General features: G+C 42.0%; 1 protein-coding gene across 1 annotated transcript in view; it reads left to right on the plus strand.

The window, feature by feature from the left end:
• Positions 1-22,044, plus strand: part of NWD2 (NACHT and WD repeat domain containing 2) — a 199,033-nt gene extending 176,989 nt beyond the window's left edge. Inside the window, exons 5-7 of the mRNA XM_018561266.1 lie at positions 7,951-8,091; positions 14,630-15,216; positions 18,006-22,044. Coding sequence (XP_018416768.1) covers positions 7,951-8,091; positions 14,630-15,216; positions 18,006-21,938 — 4,661 coding nt within the window. The 3' untranslated portion in view covers positions 21,939-22,044. The remainder of the gene's footprint in view (positions 1-7,950; positions 8,092-14,629; positions 15,217-18,005) is intronic.
• Positions 22,045-22,292: the final 248 nt, after the last annotated feature.

Below are 22,292 nucleotides of genomic sequence, written 5' to 3' on the forward strand. Positions count from 1 at the left end.
CTGTACGTCAATATCACGTGACCATACACCAGTCTGAACCGAGCGTGAGCGTCACAAGGATGTGGCGATACCACTCTCAGCCTCACCCTGCGCAGAGATTTCCCAGCTCACAGGACACAATCTCAGGCCAGCAGACTGAGAGCGATCGTCACCAGGGTTGGTTAACTCCGCAGTTAACCCTTTACCCACCAAACTTCCACTGCCACCATGTGTTTTTCGGAACACAAACTGTGCCCAGCAAATGCTGCGAATATTCAAAAGACTTAAACAATGCCTGTGATAGCGCTGTCCTCTCAGACAGGAATATGACAGGATTCACTATACAGTAGCACTCTTCAGAGACAAGGATACTTTAAGTTTGTATTTAGAGCGTAGAGATAAGCTTAACGATTTCTAATATCGTCCTTTAATAAAAGAAACAGTGCAGAAAATATACAGAAAAAGATTTAATAAAAAGAGACAATATATATACAACAGCAAAATAAAAGGGAGCAAAAGAAGAATACTCAACAGTCCTGGAATTGTGAGTTCTGATAGAGTTCAGAGTTCAAGAAGCAAAGTGGATGTCTGCCGGGCTCTCCTGCAAGCTGACTTCCAGCAGATAATGTCCAAAGATTAAAGGGGAACTCTTCTCCGATGTTCAGACTTCTAGTTCCTCGATGATGTTTAAAACAAGAGCCACTCTAGTTGCCAACACAGAGTATTTTATAAGACCCTTTTGGAGGGTGTCCCGAAGCTAGCCCCTAGGCCGGACTGGGGCGGGAACGCAGGCAGAGAGTTGAACCTTTAGTTTACCTATCCCCGCCCAACTCCAAATTAATAAAATGTAACTTGATTTTCAACCTCAGTTTTTATGACTTTTAGAGAGAATGCGAGGGTCCCCAGGGTCACCCCCTCTCCAGACCTGATTGTTGATATAAAATGTCCACTCCTAATATATGGAGGGCCTGGTGCCATGCCCTTTTACAACAGCCATAAAAGGCTTAGCAGAGATATGTTTGAATTTCCCTCGGACTGGGCAATAAAAGATCACAGCCAGAGCATCTCTTCTGTGGAATGTGGAATGTGGTGGGGGCCTGTCACATCACTAAATGAAGGTGCTCTGAACTGGGGCACAAACACATTCTATTTTTAATATTCAGACTCAGACCCTATTATCGTCACAGTTAGAACCTCTGCACAGGGAGTGGTAATCCTCCTAGTGGTGGATCAGCAATTAGGAAAGAGACAGATGTTCTAACCCTTTCTTAAGTGCTCGTTTGTGTCTAGGTTAAAAAAAAAAGTTACTCAACCGAAGCTCCAATCCCGCTTCTTCTTAGACTGGTCCTTTCAATGTCTCTCCCCCTCCTCTGCAGTGGTCTAAGGTCCCATAAATCATCACTTCTTTACACAGTGTATAGACGTGAGGATGCCGAGGAAGATTCCAATGCTGCAGGGAGGGGAAGATAGGCTGCAGGGCAGGGAGCCAGACAGCTGGCCAGCTGAGAGCTTCAGGTGAGTAAAATTTTTCTATTTCAGCACCTAGACACAAATGAGCATTTAACCCTTGCAGTGTGTGTGTGCATCCAATCACATTGTTCAGGTATTTTACAGCCAGCGGGGGTGACTAGCAAGATGCTGAAGCTTGGCCCAGTGGGATATTCCTCCATCCACACAGTTTAGAGTAGATGGAGGAATCTGTTGCACTTTTTCCATCTGACCATAGAAAATCTGCAGATAATCTATAGGTGGATGGCCAGCTTTAGACTATGCACACTTATTGTTTTTATGCACCTGGATTGTATTTAGCTGATTGAAATGGAAAGTTTAAAAGAATACTAAAGGCTGGGCGTTTTTTATCTTAATACATTCTCTGTATTTAAGTAAAAAATGCCCAGAGGAGGAGATTGGGGGCAGAGTAGTCATAGGCTCCTTTTGCTGTCAATCAACCTGTTGGGGGGAGAGGTGGAACGTGGCCTGTCGCTGTGCTGTGTGTGTCTATGGACGCATACAGCCACTTGCGAGCACGGCTGGGCATGAGCACGCACGGGTGCCTCCATAGCTCAGCTTAGCCGATGGAGGCACCCATGCGGGGGGAGAGTGGTGCTGCGAGCCACTAGAAAAGGAGGAATTAAACATCTATAATAAAAAAACACTAAATGATTTCTTGAGGTATGGGCCTCATATATTTAACTTAGGAGTTGAATCCTAAAAATACATACAAGTACCTTAACTATTAACAAACATGTATTTTATTTGTGTATCACTCAGCTGTAGATCCTCCAATCATCTCTGAATTGGTGCTGACACTCCATGTAGACTACAATCTACAATCACATTACAAATTGGTAAATGAAACGTGAGATTATAGTCCATCACAGGATTAAGCTTGGAGCGGTGGCTACGATACAACACACACAGGGACCATGGGGAACAAAATTAGCCACCCTCCAGAAGCAAGGGCAGTGTCAGCACCAATTCAGAGATGGTTAGAGGATCTACAGCTGAGTGATACACAAATAAGATATATTTCTGTTAATAATTAAGGTACTTGAAGGCATTTTTAAGATTTAACTCCTGATTAGTGTCACTTTATATTAGAGTTTTTTTCTGTAGAGTACCTTTTAGCTATTTGCAGAAACTCACTTCTTTTCTGGAAAGCAGTGGATCCAGAAGCAAATAATTAAACAGATAAAATGCTACTAAAAAAATTGTTTTTTCTAGTCTTTCTTAAAAACACAATTTCATACTTCATAGAAATTAAATAAGGCACAGTACAAACCAACATGACAGTATGGCCTGTTGCGTAACAACAAAGTGTTCCTGTTTCATACTGTACTGAAAACATTATGCTGTCTATTATACCTACTTGGCCAATTTGAAAGGGTAGACGACTAAATCCCTAAACAGTATTTGTTCATAGGCCAATGGTATCCCATTGTGTCATATCACTTGTGCAGGCTGCTGAAATATCCATTAGGCCCATTAGGAAAACTGTCATATGAGAGTTGTGCAGCAAATAACATGATGTGTTTATGTACATATTTTGTTTACAATTGTAGACTTGCCCCTAGGGTGAGGAGGTGGCATGAAACAGAACAGGTTGTACAGTAAATACTGTATGTAAAAGCTTATCCTTTTTCTGCTCTGTTTACAATATCAATCTTGTCCAATGTGGTCCTTGAAGGTCCTGCTCAGTTCTAAGGCTTCTGTAAATACATGTTGATATTGTTTCTTCTTTTTCTGTAAGCCTAAAGAATAAATAGAAATGCTGCTTTATTATGTACATAATGTTATTAATGATGGGATGGGAATGGCAGTCATGCTTTGGCCTCTTCACTTAATGGGCTGCCTCAGCACCTTGTGTACCCTATGTAAGCAGATGCATATGTGCAGAGCATCACTGAACAACTTATCTGCCACTAGGCCTCAAACAATTGTAGCATTCCTGGGCTGTTTCCCCAATGTCTATAGCAGTAGGTAGCAGGTAGAGAACCAGCAGGCTAAGAAGAGAACGTTTTCCCATGACGCTCCTATTATAAGGCCTTTAAGTCAAAACTTTGACCCAGCCTCATGGTAGGAACAGCTCATGATGTGTGTGTTATCCAGCATTAAGCTCCCAGCCAAGCCCTTTCACTCATCTTTCTTCCAGAGCTCATAATACAAATCCTGCATTTTCATTCAGTGGCTTTGTACTTCAGCAAACATACCAGACACACAGCACGGCTACATATCGGGCCAATTGTATTCTACTCCTTCATTCTGCCTCCTAACCTCATAACATTTCAGTATTTACATTTTCATTATTAAATCACGATCGATACGCATTAGCGGAACAAAACAAAATTAGTTCTGCTGATTGTCTTAGAACAATGAGTATATCACAAAGCAGGCTTAGCCATTAATAAGCACCCACTGTATCACCTAATAAGAGTTTTTGGATTATGGCTACAAATTATAGACCAGTAGGCTTAAAATGCAAAACAGAACTTCTAAGAACACAAAATATATGTAAATGTGTCAGCAGTTGATCAAAACTGAAGGTACTTGAGTGAAAACTCTTTATTAAGGCTGTAATATTTATCTGCTCACATCAAATTTTCTAAAGAACGTTGTAGGTGGACTCTAGTTAGACGAATTTTAGTCTAGAGTGTCCGATATGTAAACACACAAAATATTAAAGCCCATCTCTGGGCTAACCAAAAAACTACCCTTGCAGTGAGGCAAGGTTTAAGTGCTGGTATACCCCTAGGGGACCGAAGTAAAGCACTTTTACTTACCTGATACCCGCACCCCCAGCAGTCAATGCTCATCTCTCCATCCTCTGCTCCGGCTGGTGGAATATCCCTCAGCGTCCTGTAGAGATTGGCGGGAGGAACCCCTAAGTGCAGCAGTTAGCACAGGAGATCAACACTCGCAGATGTGTCAGTTTCTGCACAGACTTTACCCGGCGAATTCTCTTGCGCAGAGTGCTGTTTGATTGTTTGAAACAGTAGATAATGACAGGGGTGTCCCTAGCATAATCTCGGCCTGAGGTGGGGAGGAATGTGTGTTTTGGGGTGGTGGTGGTCACATTGTTGGGTAAATTGGCTCTTTGTGGTCACTAACCACACTCTGGCCAGCATCCTAGTGGTGCACCACCCAGCTCTGGCCGGCATCCCATCCAACTCACTGACATCACTGGTTGCCCAGAGCAGGGGGGATGTAGCGCAGTGCGACATAGTACAACCGCATCACACCGCACTGTCCCCAAGAACTTGTGACGTTTCAATAAAGTTCTAACCAAAAGGAAACAGTGTGACGTGTCACGAACAAATGCTTCAGCCCTATGCTGGGCACACGTACAGCAGCCATGCGATGTTGCACAGCTGCTGGTGTGAATGGGCCCTGAAAGCGGATAAAAAATACCTGTAAGTAATAAACTTACACATTACTTGCTATGCATGCATTTAACAGGAACACATTTATCTGATCCTAGGTCCTTATTTATAGCTATTTTAAAAGAAAAAAAGATAGCTTTAACTAAATGTTTTTCTCTGCTTTGCTTTGTTTTATTATTTTGATTGTGTTCCTATTTTTTTGGTGCTAATATGTAACTGAAAACTCTGCTATGTTACCTTGCGGGCCAGGATGCGGAGTCTACCTGTTTAATACGTAACTAGCACTTTAATGAGCTCTCAGAAAATGTTGTTATGTGGCACTATACATTATAATGAAATGCTTTGCATAGGCAAGTAAGAAGACAAACATTTCATTTTATCACCTTGCTGAAACTTTTCCTTGAACACTGATGCAGTTCTAACAGCAAAATATATTTCAGATGTAATAAAAGTGGCCAAAGGCACACAGCAGACAGATATTATATTTATCACATACCTGGTTGGAGGCCAAGATGACAAAAGGGCTTCCTTTACACCTCTGGTCCAGGCACCCCTGGAGTAGAGCACAGGGTGTAGGAGGGCCCAGAGTGGCATGGGTTCCAGGAGTCCAGTCCATGAAAGCTCACTTCTGGCAGCAAGCTTGATCATCAGAGGTTTGTGGAGACCAACAGGAAGTTTACCAGTGAAGAGGCACACCGACATGCAGATGGCAAAGAAAGTGGAACACTCAGCAACTGTGGTCACACCAGAAGGTCAGCAAAGATGAGCTGTAGTCAGGATCTAGCCAAGGTCAATATCAGGGAGGCAAAGCAGAGACAATTTCAAGGGCAGGCTGTTAAGCAGATCAGGAACTGATTCAGGATTCAAGTCGCAGGATAACAGTTGAAGACCATTCCGCAACTTCCTCACTCAGCACTATTCCTTAAATGGACCACTTGGTGCCAAAATTATAATCAGGCATACGTGATCATGCACCTGTACGCACATACATCCCTACGCATGCTCACCTGAATTAGCATGCTCGCACAAATTAGCTTTCCTTCACAAACATGTGTGCACACGCAATCGGCTAGCAATGAGCCTTGTTTTTCATATTAGGGCATGTGCTCATCTTCTTCTGATGCTGTCATGGCAATGTTACTCGTGTTCTGATGATGAGCAGTTTTTGCATCATGGACTTCTCTTTCCTCTTTTTGCCATTTTTGACCATGCCACTAATTAAAGATGAGCCAACCAATCAATTGTCTGCTGTGAACTGGTGGAATTAAAGCTAAACTCCAGAAAGTATAAATGACACAAATGAATGCACCTCTTCAATACATCGTTAAATCTGCTTTTTTATATAATTGCAAATGCCAATTTGATTTGGTATCAGTCTCTTTCAGTCCCCCAATCAAGGAGCATGCTAATATTAGTAAAGTGCAGGATGACAGAGAGATACGCTGATCATTATGCTGTTTCTCTGATCACTTTATAGAAAGTAATGGACTTTCTATCACTTCCTGTCCTAGAGATGCAACAGGAATTGGGAGGAGCTTCCTCCAAAGTGAACAGAATTGTTACAGGAACAGATGTTTATGAATTGGAGAATTTTCCCTCACCTCTTCTTTGGTGACCAATTAAACATTTTGCATTTCCCCTCACATTCTGTCTCGGTGACAATGGTCTCCAGAATAAATATAGTGAATCTCCCCAAAAGGGGACACAGACAGCAATATAAACTTAATAAAGAGTCTAACCCTTCCCTACACCCTCAAAAACTAACAAAAAAATGTCTTCATATACATTTTAACGTAAACTGAACTTTACATGAGATTCTAACTTGAAGTATCAACATTTTACTTAGGTACGGACATTAAGTAACAGGGATAGGGTGAAGTGCCAATAGACTACAAGTGTGGTGACATCACTGCACTTGTACTCCAATGAGAAGTACAAGTCCGTCTGCCACAAGTCCGAACCACATACCTTAGGTGAGTCTGAGTTGAAGAAGGAGGCCTCTCTTGCAGCTAAAGTCCAAGAAACCCATGAAGTGGAACAGGTGCACAAGGACAGGAGAGGCACGAGTTTCCGGTTGGTAGTGAAGTTAAGCCAGGTCAGCAACGGTCAAACAGCAAGGTACCAAAACAGCAGACACGTAGTCGGGGACGGGCCTGGCCAGCAACTTGCGGGCAGCAAAATACAGAGCAGCAAACAGGAGCATGGTCAGAAACTAGCCACAGTCAAGGGAATCCAGAAGAGCAGAGAATGGTCAGCCAAGCTGGGTCAAGAACAGGAAATCCAGATGCAGGGTACAGGATACTGGCGCTGGGAACAGCTGAAGACCAGTCAGGGTTGGAGGCTCGAAAATCACAACATTAAATTTGTCCATTTTGCGCCAATATCCACAACACAGACGTGCACACGTCTGTGCAGAGGCAACCAGCAGTGCACAATTTTATGAGCTAAACTATGCCCATGCACGCACATATACGCAGGTGCTCGTGTAGGATTATGGCGCACAGGCCAAGCCTGGCTTCCTGACAATGAGACAAATGTTTTACATATGGATTGGCCACTAGAAAATCCACACTTTAACCCCATTGAGAATCTTTGGGATGTGGTAGAAAATGGTAGAAAGACTGGAGGAGCTTTTAAACTAGAAAGTGGGGGGGAGGGTATAAAAATAAAATTACTTAAACTAAACGTTGATAATTTAATCATAGATAAAAATAACACTGAAAGTAGTAAAAAAGGAGAATTATTGACATGATGCCACAGTGAATGCGTGCTGTAATCTGTGTGATTTTTTTTAGGCCAGGCTGTATAATGCTAAACTGTCGATTAACATACCTTTTCTTACTGTTCATTTTAAGACGTAGCCACTTAAGACGTATAGTAACTCTTAGGTCAGATATCATTATTTGTGTCTTACACCCAGATACAAAAACTTGTATGTAACTTATGAATCTTGAGAAAGTGAAGAAGTGATTCCATTATTTTTTTTGTGATGTACATTGCAATGATTTCATTCTGTTATTTTAAATCAATGTCATTGTTCTTAAATGCTATTACCAAGCCAAAATACTTTAACCTTCTTCATTTTAGGGAGACTCTTCGATAAGTTCTGCCTATGAGAAGAAATGGCGAGCAGTTGTAGAAGAGATCAAAAACATCTTCAAAACTGCAGTGAAACTGCTTCATGAGAATGGAAAGCTAAAATCAAGCCAAACAAAGAGATACTTATCATCTGGTAACTACTCATTTTATGTCTTTTTATTCTGGTAACTAGAGAGTTTACATATCTGTTCATATATTGGACACATGTTTAAGAAGAGCTGCATCAAAGCACTTTATATTCAAAATGCCTTCAGGCTTTGAAGAGTTTCCGCTCCAGAGTCTTTATATATTTTTTGTACCTGCCCATTACATTCAGCTTCACGAAGAATACCTTTAGTATATGGCCTGCTTTAAAGTGACACGAACTCAGGAATTAAATCTGAAAAATGCATTCAAGTACCTTAACTATTAACAAAAACCGAGCTGGGCAGAAATAGGTAGGTAAATAAGCTCCAAAACATGTATTTCATCTGTGTGTTTATCTGTTTGTCTGGAGTTTAGCTTTAAAGTGACTAACTATTAACAAAAATGTGTCATATAGCTGTAGATCCTCAAATCATCTCAGAATTGGTGCTGACACTGTCCTTACTTCTGGAGGGTGGCTACTTTCATTCCCCATGGTCCCTGTGTGTGTTGTAAATTACAGTAGACACCACTTCATGCTCACTCCCGTGATGGACTACAATCTCTATACAAATTTGTAAAGTATCAGGGTTATTCACAAAAGGGTGAAGAGTTTGGAGAAGGCAGGAGAAGAGAACAATCTAGGATAAAATAGCTGATTTGGAAAAATTCTCCAATTCAGCTCACTTTCCAGTGTCATGGATTGGGACTCACAGGTATAAACTGGAGTCAGGTATGTGGACCCTTTCCATTACACTGGCAGGGACACTTAGAGAAAAGGGTCCAAGCAGTGTAGGCTGACAACTCCCAGAGCTGGAGTAAAAACAGGGAACAGAGCAGGTATGTGAATGAGGCAGTGGAAGTTCAAATTCAAGGCAGGGTGCTGCAATGCTGATTAGGTGGCATGGGATGCTGAGTAGGTGTCATGGGGTCCCCCAGGATGTGGAATCTAAGAGCCAGCCGGTATTCGCCAGAGCTCCTCATGGTGGAGATGTGCTTGGCTGCGTGCTGACCCCAGGTCACAATCCCCAGGTTCACCCAAATCACCTAACAGGTACAGGGTACAAATCAAAGGTTATGGACAGGCTAAAGACTTCCAGGGACGAGGTGAAGCACAGGGCAGTCAGAAGACAGGGATTTCCAAGGACAAAAGCGAAGCCCAGTGCAGACTGTAAACAGGGATTTCCAAGGACAAGCCAAAGTTTCGGTAAACGGGAAAACTTCCAGGAATTCAGGGTAAATCACATATGGGGGGACTCGGCAACTAGCTTAGGAAAGCGTTGCTCGGGCCGCGTGCCGTTCGCTGCCCTGTGTTTAAATAGAGACAGGAAGAGAGAGGATCCACAGGATTGGCTACAAGCAGGCTGCACTGATTGGCCGAGAAGCTGCATAAGAAACAGCAGGAGAGGTCGGCCGACGCCTAAAGCTTGCAGACAGGTGCAAGTGTGAGTCAGGTTTAGAGAGCATGTCTGGAGCACTACAAGCACCAGCATAGCCCTACATGCCTGCAGAACTAGGGGTAAGAGGTATGTATATCCTTGTAGAACTACAAGTAACAGCTCAGCTGCAAGTCTGCAGCTGAACTGTGACATCCAGATCAGATATTTTGTCCTAGATAGTTCACTTCTCCTGCCTTCTCCAAACTCTTCACCCTTTTGTGAATAACCCTCTAAATGTGACAATGTGACATATCATTTTGCACCATGCTAGGGAGCAGGTACAATTTATTAATAGGGTGCCTCACGAAGGAGGGGCTGGAGAATGACCTGTTGTATCGGGTGAATGAGATATGGGGAGGAAGAGCCAACCAACTTGTCATTTTATAGCTCTACAGATGCACTGTGCTTGATCTGGTTCATCCTAATGTGTTGAGGGGATATTTGGGATATGATAAAAACAACGTTTTTTACTGGGTAGGGGTACAAAAGGATGTTAAATGCATTGCGACTCCTGCCCTGTTTGTCAAATAATTATTTTAGGAGCCATTTGGTACAATGTCTGTTCTGGAAGTACACTTTTATTACCATCGAACAGTGGTGACGAAGCTATCACACCCATGCCACAGAGGGAATGAAGAGGCCCCTCTGGTGGCATGCGAGCCTAGGCAGGGGAGTAAAAATGCTATCGCCCGACACCCGGGAAGTGCAGTTCTGGGTGTCGGGCGGGTAGTTTTTTCTTCACTTAGCCTTGCTTCAGGGAAACAAGGTTAAATGTAGAGCAGGGAAGCCATCGCTTGTTTAGTACAAGTGATCCCGGCAATGCCACCGAGATGGCTTGTAATATGCGTGAAATGCTATCACATAGGGGCTTAAGTGAAAAAAAATAAAAAAAATTAAATGTAAATAAAAAATATCAAAAGTAAAAGATAAAAAAATATAAGAAAAAAATAAGTAAAAAATAATAAGAAATAACAAAATAAAAAATTTAAAAATAAAGTGATAAAAAGTAGAAATATAATAAGATAAATAAAAAATAAAATGTGATGCAAAAATAAGAAATAAAGACAAAATTAAATTTTACATTTTAAAAAGGCAGTGATGCTGAACATTTTTTAAACCCCAGTGCCCAAACTAAAACAGAACACCAAACTTATTTTAAGTGTTGGCACTTTGAGATAAATAAATTGATTTTGTGTCGCAGTTTGGGCACTCGGGCTGAAAAACATTAGCCATCACTGCCATAGAACATGTGGGTACCCTCTGCTTTTTGTAACTCATGACCTAAAGGGTGTGCCCTGGCCTGTCAGGATTTCCATTGGAATACTATCACGGGTGAACATTACAAAAAGTTCCTTTTGGCAATCCTTTTTGCATAAGGATTTCTTAAAGGGATTGCCTCTGGATACTGGGTGGCATAATCTAACACCACAAGAAAATGCTGATGTCCCCTATACCAAGAGACACCAGAGGGCCTAAAACAGACCTATGTAGATGCCCAGTACTGATAACCCCAATTTAAATCAGTAATTTGTGTCGCAAACTGATTCATCAGAAGTGGGCTTAGGAGCCGTTTTGTCCAAGGTGGTAAATGCCCTGTGGCTTTCCTTAGCATAAATATGACCCCCGGGAAATGTAAATATGGAATTGTGAAAAGATAGTGGCTAGCCACAAAATGGTTTTTTGAAAGCCTAAACTATTATTTGTTGGAATAGCAATTTGGGTTATTACAGACCACACCCCTCTCAATTGGATATACCACAATACAGTGAGGAATGTAAGATTCACCTGCTGGTTCCTGGAATTACAGAACTTTAAGTTTGTGGTTGAGGGAGTCAGCAGGAAAACACAAATGCTCTGCCCAGGGTTCACAGTCTATTTGCTGAAAGTGCTCAGCCCCACGAGTTAGAGAAGAGGAGGTAGGGGGAGTATGTAACACTTTGATTAATTGATTAAGCTGTTTGAAAAAGCTAAATATTTTAGCTGACATAAATAAAGTCCCAACATTTCACTAGTTGTATGCTTGCTTCAAGTTAGTGGCATGTTCAGTAGGGAAGGTAGTATAAGCATGGCTATTCCAAAGTTTGAATTTGTCCTGAGATGTTTTTTTTTTTATTCCCTTATTTGTACAGCACACATATGTTACACATCTCTTTACATAGTACATAGCATTATTCACATCACTCCCTGCTACCTAGAGCTAACAGGGGGGTTGTTTTAAAGTTGTGCCAGCATGTGTTTTTCAAGCTGAACTTCAGGCAGATATAAAAGGCAGAGTCTGCACAGCAGAGCTCAAAGAGAAAGAAGCAGCACAAGGAGCCAACCATTAGTGCTGCATTGCAACGAGTAAGGAAGGCCTGAAGCGGAAAAAAAAAGCGGAGGGCATACATGATAGGAGTATAGGGGAGACAAGCTACAAAAGGGTTAACGAGGCTTAGGACAAGGTCACTTACCTGATTGGACAGGTCAAAAGGTTAGGTAGAGCTTGAACGGTGGTCTGAGTAGGAGGGTCTTCTCTTCAGCAGTTGGAGATTGTCTAACGAGGAGTGAACTTCCCTCCCACCCAGGGCCGCCATCAGTGGGGTACGGCAGATACTCATGTAAGGGGCCCGGGCAGCCTGGGGGGCCCGCTCGGGACCCTTACATGAGTATCGGACGATGGTGCAGGGCGAGGAAGCGGCCGGGCCCCCGTATCGGCAGCGGAGGCCTGGCCCTAGCAGCGCAGGGCCCCAGCATTGCCGCTCCAGCCGCTTCGAGACAAGCTGGGGCCCCATGAGGGATGCTGCTCATCTGATGTCGGACTGGCCGGAAGTGACGTCACGTCAGTGACGTGACATCACTTCCGGTCAGTCCGGCGGCAGAGGAGGCATGGTGTGCAGGTAAGAGAAGTTGGGTGAGTGGGTGGGAGATGCAGCCCTGACCAGCCCACCTGAGACCCCTTCAGAGCCCACCATAGACAGTCTCAGATGGGCTGTGCAGCATCTATGGTGGGCTCTACAGGGTCACTCTCAGGTGGGTCCTGTGTCCAGCGCGTCACTAGGCCCTGCGTCCAGCGCGTCACTAAGCCCTGAGTCCAGCGGGTCACTAAGCCCTGCATCCAGCGAGTCGCTAAGCCCTGCGTCCAGCAGGTCGCTAAGCCCTGCGTCCGGCGGAATCGCTAAGCCCTGCGTCCAGCGGAATCGCTAAGCCCTGCGTCCAGCGGGTCGCTAATCCCTGCGTCCTCCGGGTCGCTAATCCCTGAGTCCATCGGGTTGCTAGGCCCTGAGCCAAATTCATATACTGTTCTGCATTGCTCTTTAAATGTATTGTTGAGATTTGTAGCCCTCCCTACAGCTGGTGCCATTCTGCATTAGAGTGTAAGCTACTCTGTACAGAGACTGATGTAACTGGCTCAGTGTTCTCTTTACAGCACTGTGGTATATGTCAGAGCTATATAAATGTATAATAACAGTGTGACTGGCTCAGTGTGGCGGCCGTGCGGGGGCGGCGGTGCGGGGGGCCTGGCCTAAAGCCGTGTAAGGGGCCCCAAAATTTCTGATGGCTGCCCACCCAATTTTTGTGGTTAGGCTACGGGTAGTTATGCGGTTGGTGTCTTTGGAGGCAATCAAAGAATAGGTGATGGTGGTTAAGGTTTGGGGACCTCTCTTGGTATGGGTCCTCTATTCATGGTGTAAGATGGTGAACACTATTGGATATTTGGAGTGTCTGCGGTCAGTTGGTGGTTGTCCCCGAGGCGGTGTGTTGCGGCAAATCTCTAAACTAGGTGTATAGATGCAAATCCTTTTGGCAGATATAACAGCTCTTATATACAGTATCTACTACATCTGTGTATTGAGCTGTTTTCCTAGGATTCAATTATAAAGGCATAGTCCAACTTTTGAAAAAAATGTAATAAATGCACCCACTGTGGGTGCAATGCATAGGCTCCTGCATTGTTTACCCTCATCCACCGGTACGTACAGGTACATATAAATCCTCTGTTATGGAGCTAGATCAGGGGTGCCCACAAGGTAGCGATCACTGGTAGATCGCCATGTCCTCTCCTCCCGCCGCTTCTCTGGATCCCCGCTGCTCTCCCCAGCGGGGATCCGAGAAGACGTGAAGGAACCGGCGGCGGGACGGAGCCGCTGTCACTAAGATGTAAGCAATGGACTGAAAATTAAATAAAAAAGAGAAAGTTCGGACTTTTAAGGTACTCCAATGATCACAAAAAGTGTTTTTTGTAAAATATAACACATTTTTATTTGAACATATGTAAAAAGATATATGCATTTTTAAAAAAATATCTAAAAGAGAACAAAGGATGTAGCTGCATCCTCCCCCAATTGTCTAAACATTACAGTACTTTTTACAGTTTGCTGTATATTAGCTTCCTTGTTGTGTTGTAGTCCAGTGGGAGGACAATAATTTCTACGCATTTCACAGAGATCCGCTTCTTCAGGAATAGGTTACTATCTTTCTATAAGAAGTTTAAATATTCGAGAGCATTAATTGAATTCTAATCCATGTAAACACATTTATTGATTAGTGTAATTCCTCTAGTTCAATAGACTTACAATAGTCTTTAAAATGGCAGTATCACTGCTATCCACCATTTCACCATGGGCGCGGACAGAGAGGGACCAGAGGAGACCAAAACGGGGCACCCCCAGACCGAACACAGAGATCAGGAGAAATCAAAGAAATCAAACTATAAATGGACTGCAAATGCGCAATCTGTGAGTCCCTCTACTATGAGGCAGATGGAATTTTTAGGCTTCCCATTCACAATGATGACATGGCTGTGTGGGCGAAGTTATACACAGTTCCACCTCATTTTAAAAAATACAGGATGCCGCATGGATCATAAGTAATAGTAAAAACCTGGCCTTGGGACAGCAGGGAGAGTAAATACGGTCCTGCTTGTACATGTGATATCCTTGGAGAGAATTGAGCTGAGGAGCCAAGCATAGCAATACAAGAGTGCTGGTTACTGCCACAGCATGATGCAGAGACAGTTTAGGAATATTTATAAAGCCACAATAGAAAACAATTTGAAAACAATGTTACATTTATTGTATAACTGTACTGTACTTCTACAAATACTAAAAAACAATCTTCTCTTTTGCTTAGCCTTAGAGGACGAGTTTGATTTTGCTCTAGGAAAGCAAACAGCAGCATTTTTAAAGAAGTGTGTTTGCTATATTCGGAAAATCTCCAATATTGAAAAACACTTAAAAATCCCAGAGATGTCCAAATATACTGATGTCATTAAGGTTGACAAGATGATGCGAGACCAAGAAGCACTGGAGAAAATTATAAAACTCAGGGATGAATTTATTCCGACTATTGTGGCATCATCCAATCTTCGAGTTTACACCTCTGTAACACATTGTGATATGAAGCTCGGCTATTCACAAGAAGTGGAGAATCATTATGTAGAAGGGCTCTGCAAACAGTTCTATGAAGATATGATCGATATCGTCCAGGCGACAGTGCAGCAGAACCTTGATACTGAGACTGATTCTCTGTATGATGAAATCCTACAGCACTTGTCCCTGTGCCGGACATACTCTACCTTCTATGAATACAGATGTGAAGCACTAAGCCTGGTTCATAAATACATACAGCCTTCCAAAGCAGGACATACCAATCCTCTTATTGTATATGGCGGACCCTGCACTGGAAAAACACTACTATTAGCAGAAGTAGCAAAAAAGGTATTTATATATTTATTTATATAAACACAGTAGTAATCCATGCATTTTATTCTATCAGATACATCCCTTAACGCTGACTGATAGTGTTAAAGAGTATGTAAAGATGTTTATTTTTGTTTTGGATAGAGCAAAGATGGGTAAAAACTCAGGAGATTTCTCTTCACGTCCTGTTCTAGATACGCAACAGGACATGAGGGGATATGGCATCTTAGAGAGTTGTCATAGGAACATTTGTACCCATTGTTGGATTTTTCCTCACGTATTGCTCTGGTAACAACTCTCTAATTTTTGGATTGCCCATCACTGTGTCTCAGTGACAGTGGCCACAAGGGCAAATAGAGGGGTGAATCTCCCCAACGGAGACACAGATAGTAATGAAAACATTACAGGGTATCCTCGGTAAAGGTAACCCTTATTGATCTATCCAAAAAATAAAAAATAAAATGTCTTTACATACACTTACATACTTAAGTGTATTAATAGCCAACACTTTATTTTCAATTTGGATAGAGTAGGGAAGTTTAGAAGCCTTTTTATTTCTTGCTGTCCCCACTATGTAGATTCACCCTCTCCATTAGTCCATTAGACCAGTATCACGGAGACAAATTGTGATGGGAATGTTTTTTTAAATGCAGTTCTGGTGAGAGCTACACTATATTGCCAAAAGTATTGGGAGGCCTGCCTTTACACGCACAAGAACTTTAAAGGCATCCCAGTCTTAGTCCAGTATTGAGTTGGCCCACCCTTTGCAGCTATAAGAACTACAACTTTTCTGGGAAGTCTGTCCACAAGGTTTAGGAGTGTGTCTATGGGAATGTTTGACCATTCTTCCAGAAGCGCATTTGTAACGTGAGGTACTGATGTTGGACGAGAAGGCCTGGCTCGCAGTCTCCGCCCTAATTCATCCAAAAGGTGTTCTATCAGGTGCAGGCCAGTCAAGTTCCTCCACCCCAAACTCGCTCATCCATGTCTTTATGGACTTTGTTTTGTGCACTGGTGCGCAGTCATGTTGGAACCGGAAGGGGCCATCCCCAAACTGTTCCCACAAAGTTGGGAGCATGAAATTGTCCAAAATGTCTTGGTATGCTGATGCCTTAAGAGTTCCCTTCACTGGAACTAAAGGGCCAGGCCCAAACACTGATGAACAACCCTACACCATAATCCCCCTCCACCAAACTTTACACTTGGCACAATGCAGTCAGGCAAGTACCGTTCTCCTGGCAACCGCCAAACACAGACACGTCCATCGGATTGCCAGACAAAGAAGCGTGATTCGTCACTCCAGAGAGCACGTCTCCACTTGTCTAGAGTCCAGTGGCAGCGTGCTTTACACCACTGCATCTGACGCTTTGCATTGCACTTGGTGATGTAAGGCTTGGATGCAGCTGCTCGGCCATGGAAACCCATTCTATGAAGCTCTCTATGCACTGATGTTGTGCCCATCTGAAGGCCACACAAAGTTTGGACGTATGTAGCTATTGACTCTGCAGACAGTTGGCGACTTCTGTGCACTCTGCGCTTCAGCATGCGCTGACCCCGCTCTGTCATTTTACATGGCCTACCACTTTGTGGCTGAGTTGCTGTTGTTCCCAGTTGCTTCCACTTTGTTATAATACCACTAACAGTTGACCGTGGAATATTTAGTAGCAAAGAAATCTCACGGATGGACTTATTGCACAAGTGGCAACCTATCACGGTACCACACTTGAATTCACTGAGCTCCTAAGAGTGATGTTTGTAGAAGCCGTCTGCATGCATGGGTACTTGATTTTATTCACCTTCAATTCCTGTTTGAAAGCCAGAACAGGAAGTGAGAAGAAATCCCCCCAAAGAGGGATCACCAGGCACACCAGAACTGGTGCCCTATTGGAAGATTTCCCATCTATTCTTATTCTGATGACAACCCAATATTTGTGAGTTTCTTTTACTTTCATTTTCATGACAACATTCACCAGGACAAAGAAAAAGTGTGAAAAGTTTTGGCTTCAGTTATATGTTAACAAAGCTATTAGAGAGGCGCTACCTCATACACCAGGAAAGGTTAGAACATTACAAATTTATAGGGGTGGGAATATTAATGATGTCCAGATACACACAAAATCTGCCAATTTAGAAAAATGTGTCTGTTCTGCCTTTGTTCCTCTAAAAATTCAGAATGAATATTGTGAGCTATTATTTTAAGCCGACAGGTGGCACATGTTGAGTTGAATACGTACATGTATTTGAGAGTTACATTATTTACTCAGGAAGGAAGAGTAATGGGAGTAGGGCAACAGAATCCTACAGAATTTTGGAGCATAATAATGAACTAGTATGGAATCACAAGGACCCCTTTACCAGTTCACTTTACTTGCCATTATAACTTACTGTATTCTGATTGCAAAGCTAATTCTTTGAATAATTGGCAACAGTCATTGTCATATAATTTTAAGTTTTCTTTTTTTCTTTTCTACCTCTGCTATTTCATACATATAAGTGGTTGAGCAAAATGTTGTTTATTACAGTCTATGATACCTGATGCCTCTCTTATATATGTCATACCATGTTTGTTTGTTTTGGTGTTTTCTGTACTAGAAATGCGTAAAATAAACACTGTAAATAAAAAGCCATACAAAGTATTAATGCATATTTCTTATGATGAGGATACACTGATGTAAACTGGTATTATAAGGTGTATGTAAATAATGAAATAACTATTCAGTCCTACAAACTTTATTCAAAGTCCAGAGACCTCACATTTCATACATAAAAGTAAAACTTTGTGACTCTGACTTCTGTTTGTTTTGCAGGCCTTTTCATGGCTTCAAGATGAAATTGGAACAGATTCGGATCCAGTGGTTATTGTAAGGTTCCTGGGATCCACTGAAATGAGCTGTCAATTAAACTGTTTACTGCAAAGCCTTTGTGAACAACTAGCAGTAAATTACCGGTGTTTACTGCAGAGCATTCCAAAAAAGATCCTGGACCTTCAGGAACTATTTTTAAACTTGCTAAATGAGTCATCATTTCATAGACCCCTTCTTCTTGTGTTGGACAGTCTCGAACAACTTTCAGACAGTGAAGAAGCAAGAAAACTTTGGTGGCTGCCCATTCACCTTCCTCGCACAGTTCGTATAATCATATCAACACTGCCAAACAAGCATGGAATGCTCCAAAAACTAAGGTGCCTTATACACAACGAAGACAATTATGTAGAACTTATTCCACGAGATCGGAAAATGTGCAGCCAAATACTTAAACACCAGCTGCTGAGGATTAAAAGGAAGGTAACATCGGGTCAGCAAATTTACGTCAATGAAGCTTTCTCCAAATGTACCTTGCCGATGTTTGTCAACTTGACTTTCAGAGAGGTCCGAAACTGGAGATCTCATAAAGATGTTGATGACTCAACTCTTTGTGTGACCGTACATGAGAACATAGAACAGTTATTCTGTTCACTGGAAAGCAAGTGTGGGCTACGGTTGGTGTCAAGAGCACTAGGGTACATTACAATGGCCAAAACAGGTCTCAGTGAGGTGGAGCTAGATGACATTTTAGCTCTTGATAACAGTGTAATTACTGAGTTAGTAGCCAGTGGAAAACCTTTGAATCCACTAAGGGTACCCTATAGAATTATTGCACAAATTAGAGAGGATCTTAATGGATATTTAGTAGAGAGACATGTAAGGAATGTCACACTTTTGGTTTGGTCAAACAGACACCTTCATCTTATTGCCCAGAAATTGTATCTCAGTAATGATGATGATTTGCAAGAGATGCATGCCAATGTGGCAGAGTACTTCTTAGGTGTATGGTCGGGAGGAAGGAAAAAAGATTTCTACACTGAGAATCGATATTTTGAAAACAGTATTCAAAATGAACATAGTAGCATACACAATGATGGAAAACATTATCCTGATGAAAATGAATTTGACAGACAGGCTCCAGAACAGCCCTGGGCATTTCAGTGCAATCCTCTACAGCCTGATATATTTTTTGTGAATCACAGGAAAATGACAGAACTGTTGCATCATTTGACAAGATGTGGTATGACAGATGAAATGATGTCTGGGATTACAATGAACTTTAGTTGGCTGTACACAATGATCAAAATCGGTCAGTTTGAAAAGGCACTAGGTGACATAGAAATAGCATACAACTATTCACAAGAAAAAGAGCTGAAATTTCTTGCCGGTACCCTTCAAAGCATTAAAAACAAAATTTTAAAAAATCCAGGGTCCCTTTCAGCTGAGTTACAGCAGATACTTCTTCCAGTTGTGAGTTCTTTGCCTAAATTTCGAAACCTTCTTTTAGAATGTGACAAAGATGGACCTAAATACTGTTCAATTGTTCCACTCCATTCTTCCATGGATGTTACTTACACCCCTGAAAGAATTTCATTATCAGCTAGCTCACTGCACATCACTGAGGTCCTTCCAACATACAGTCCGAATATTATAATCTCTGCCCTTGAGAATGGCACTATCAGTACCTGGGATGTTGAGTCAAGGCAACTCTTACGGCAAATCACAACTACCCAGTTTGTAATAATGGGGATGAAAATTACCGTAGATGAAAAATATCTTGTTGTGTCCACAACAAAGAAAACCCTCCTAATTTATGATAACCTTAACTCTTGCCTTTTGTCTGAAGTTGAAATTAAAGGTTCCAAAGGAGTTGCAGGGGGCCCAAACCTTATAAATGGGTTTACTCTATCACATACACATGCACTGGCCTGGTTGGAAGCAAGCAAAGATGTTAATGTCATAGATTTACTTTACGGCTGGCCACTGTACAATTTCCATTGCTGGTATGAGGTGACCTGTATTCAGTGTTCTTCAGATGGACTGTATGCATTTTGTGGACAATACCTCAATACAACCACAATATTTCATTTAGGTACTGGAGAGAAACTGTCAACTGTTACATCTGAATTTTCTGGAGGGTTTGTGAAATACATTCTTGTTCTTGATACAAACCAAGAAGCAGTCATGATTGACAATGAAGGGAGCCTATCTGTGTGGAACACGGAGGTAATGACTAATCCTCAAGTAACTGAAGAATTTGATTGTAGCAAGGGAGACAGTGAAGTCATTTGCACTGAGTTATCTGAAGACCAAAGTGCAATTCTTATCTGCAAAGCATTAAGTATTGAACTTTTGGATACGCGCATGTGGAAAGTGTCTGAAAAGTTTAGGGCAAAGCGCAATGAGCGATTTATTTCAGCTGTCCTCTCCAGGAATTCTGACTGTATAATTGCTTCCATGGAAAATACCTCATCTATATTTGTATGGAGAAGAGACACTGGGCAATGCATGGCAAGTTTACAAGAAATCTCAGGGAACATTGTCAAATTAGTGAAATCAAGCCATCACAATTTACTCCTGTCCTTGTCTGTTAGTGGTGTGCTTTCCATTTGGGACATCGATATTTTAACGGCAATGTCCAATATTGACAAGACTGGGAGAGCTATCCAAATGGTTTTGTTGTCCAGCAGAGGAGATTACATCTACTCACTCGATGGATCTGATTATGTCCATAAATGGAATTTTAATACTGGTTATATTGAATCTGTCTTTAAACATGAAGGAAATGTGGAAAATTGCGTGCTCACAGCCACTGGTGAGTTGCTGGTCACCTCAGATGACAAATGTAACCAATATGTTTGGCATACCAGCACTGGTGAAAATCTTTTACGGATTAGTGGTCAGCGAATATCTCAGTTGTTAATAACACATAATGATCAATTTATAGTATCACTTTGCGAGCAAAATGCATCCAGGGTATGGAGGCTTGCAACAGGCCATAAAGTATGTAATATCTTAGCTGCCTTTAAGAATGCACTTATAACTACTGCAAACACGTTTATGATCGGCATGACCAAGAACAAGCTTCTGGCGGTAAGTTTATGGACAGGAAGCATAACAAAAAAGTACTGTTGTGATGATGGATCAGCAATTATAAACTTCAGATTGATCCCAGACTGTCCAGATTTTGTTGTGTTCATGACATCCACTGAATCTGTGAACATCTGGAGCCTGGCTGAGGAGGCCGTCTGCAGGAGGGTGCAGCTTCCATGCAACTTTTTGAAAAAGCTCAATGACTTTGAAATCTCTCCAAATGGGAAGCTTGGAATAATCACTCATGGTGATGAAAAGTTCAATGTTCTAGATTTGCACAGTGGAAAGCTCAGAGTGGTGCATGCATCTGGCATTATATGGAAGCAGAGCTTGTCCTGCGATGGGCGTTATCTTGTCTACATTTGCTACCGCAATGGCGAAGATGATGAGGACAATTCAGTTTCAAGTTTAATAGTGATGAGACTTGCAGATGGAAAGAGCATTGGTGCTTGTTCATTATATAAAACTCCAACTTTCCTTGCTCTCTCACAACGGCATCTCAATATTGTTGTAGGATTTGAGGACGGGAGTATTGGCACATACACAGTAGTGGACAGAGTCGACGCCACATTGAAAATAAAAATTGCAACTTCCAACAGTCGTCAGCTTTTCAATAACAAATCACATATTTTTAGGCCCAAGTGCAATAATTTCATATACAAAATGGCACCTGACTGCTTATGGAGAGAGTCCACAGAAGTATTTGCCAGAGACAGCCCCATCACGGTGTCAGATTCTGGTGAAGGAACGGAGACAACACCAACCAAAAAACATAATTTTTGTTATGAGAAAATGTGCTCTGCCATTGACTGTAGAGGTCAGAGCTTTGCGGCAAACAACTAAAATCGCCAAAGCATTGATGCTTACAAAAAGTTTACACATCATTCTGATCTTAAAGCTATTACATGTTTTGAATAAATGTCCATGACAATTCAAGCATCACTGCTTAAAAAAAAATATCCAGCAAATATATAGCAAAAGCTCTGTTGTCCAAAGTGTCAAGTTAAATTATATATTTATTTGAGGAACTGAAAATTGATTGAGTCACTAATCAAATTACAAAGCCTAATGTTCTTATCGTTTTCCTGCTGTAAAGCTAAAATTACGAATAGAAAACTTGTAAAGGCATACTCACACAGTAAATGCAAACTCATGTCCTAGGCATCAGACTCCTATACTGTAGCTAACCATGTCCAT

The sequence above is a fragment of the Nanorana parkeri genome, unplaced genomic scaffold (assembly GCF_000935625.1).
Source record: "Nanorana parkeri isolate BGI_ZX_2015 unplaced genomic scaffold, ASM93562v1 scaffold511, whole genome shotgun sequence".
Lineage (NCBI taxonomy): Eukaryota > Metazoa > Chordata > Amphibia > Anura > Dicroglossidae > Nanorana > Nanorana parkeri.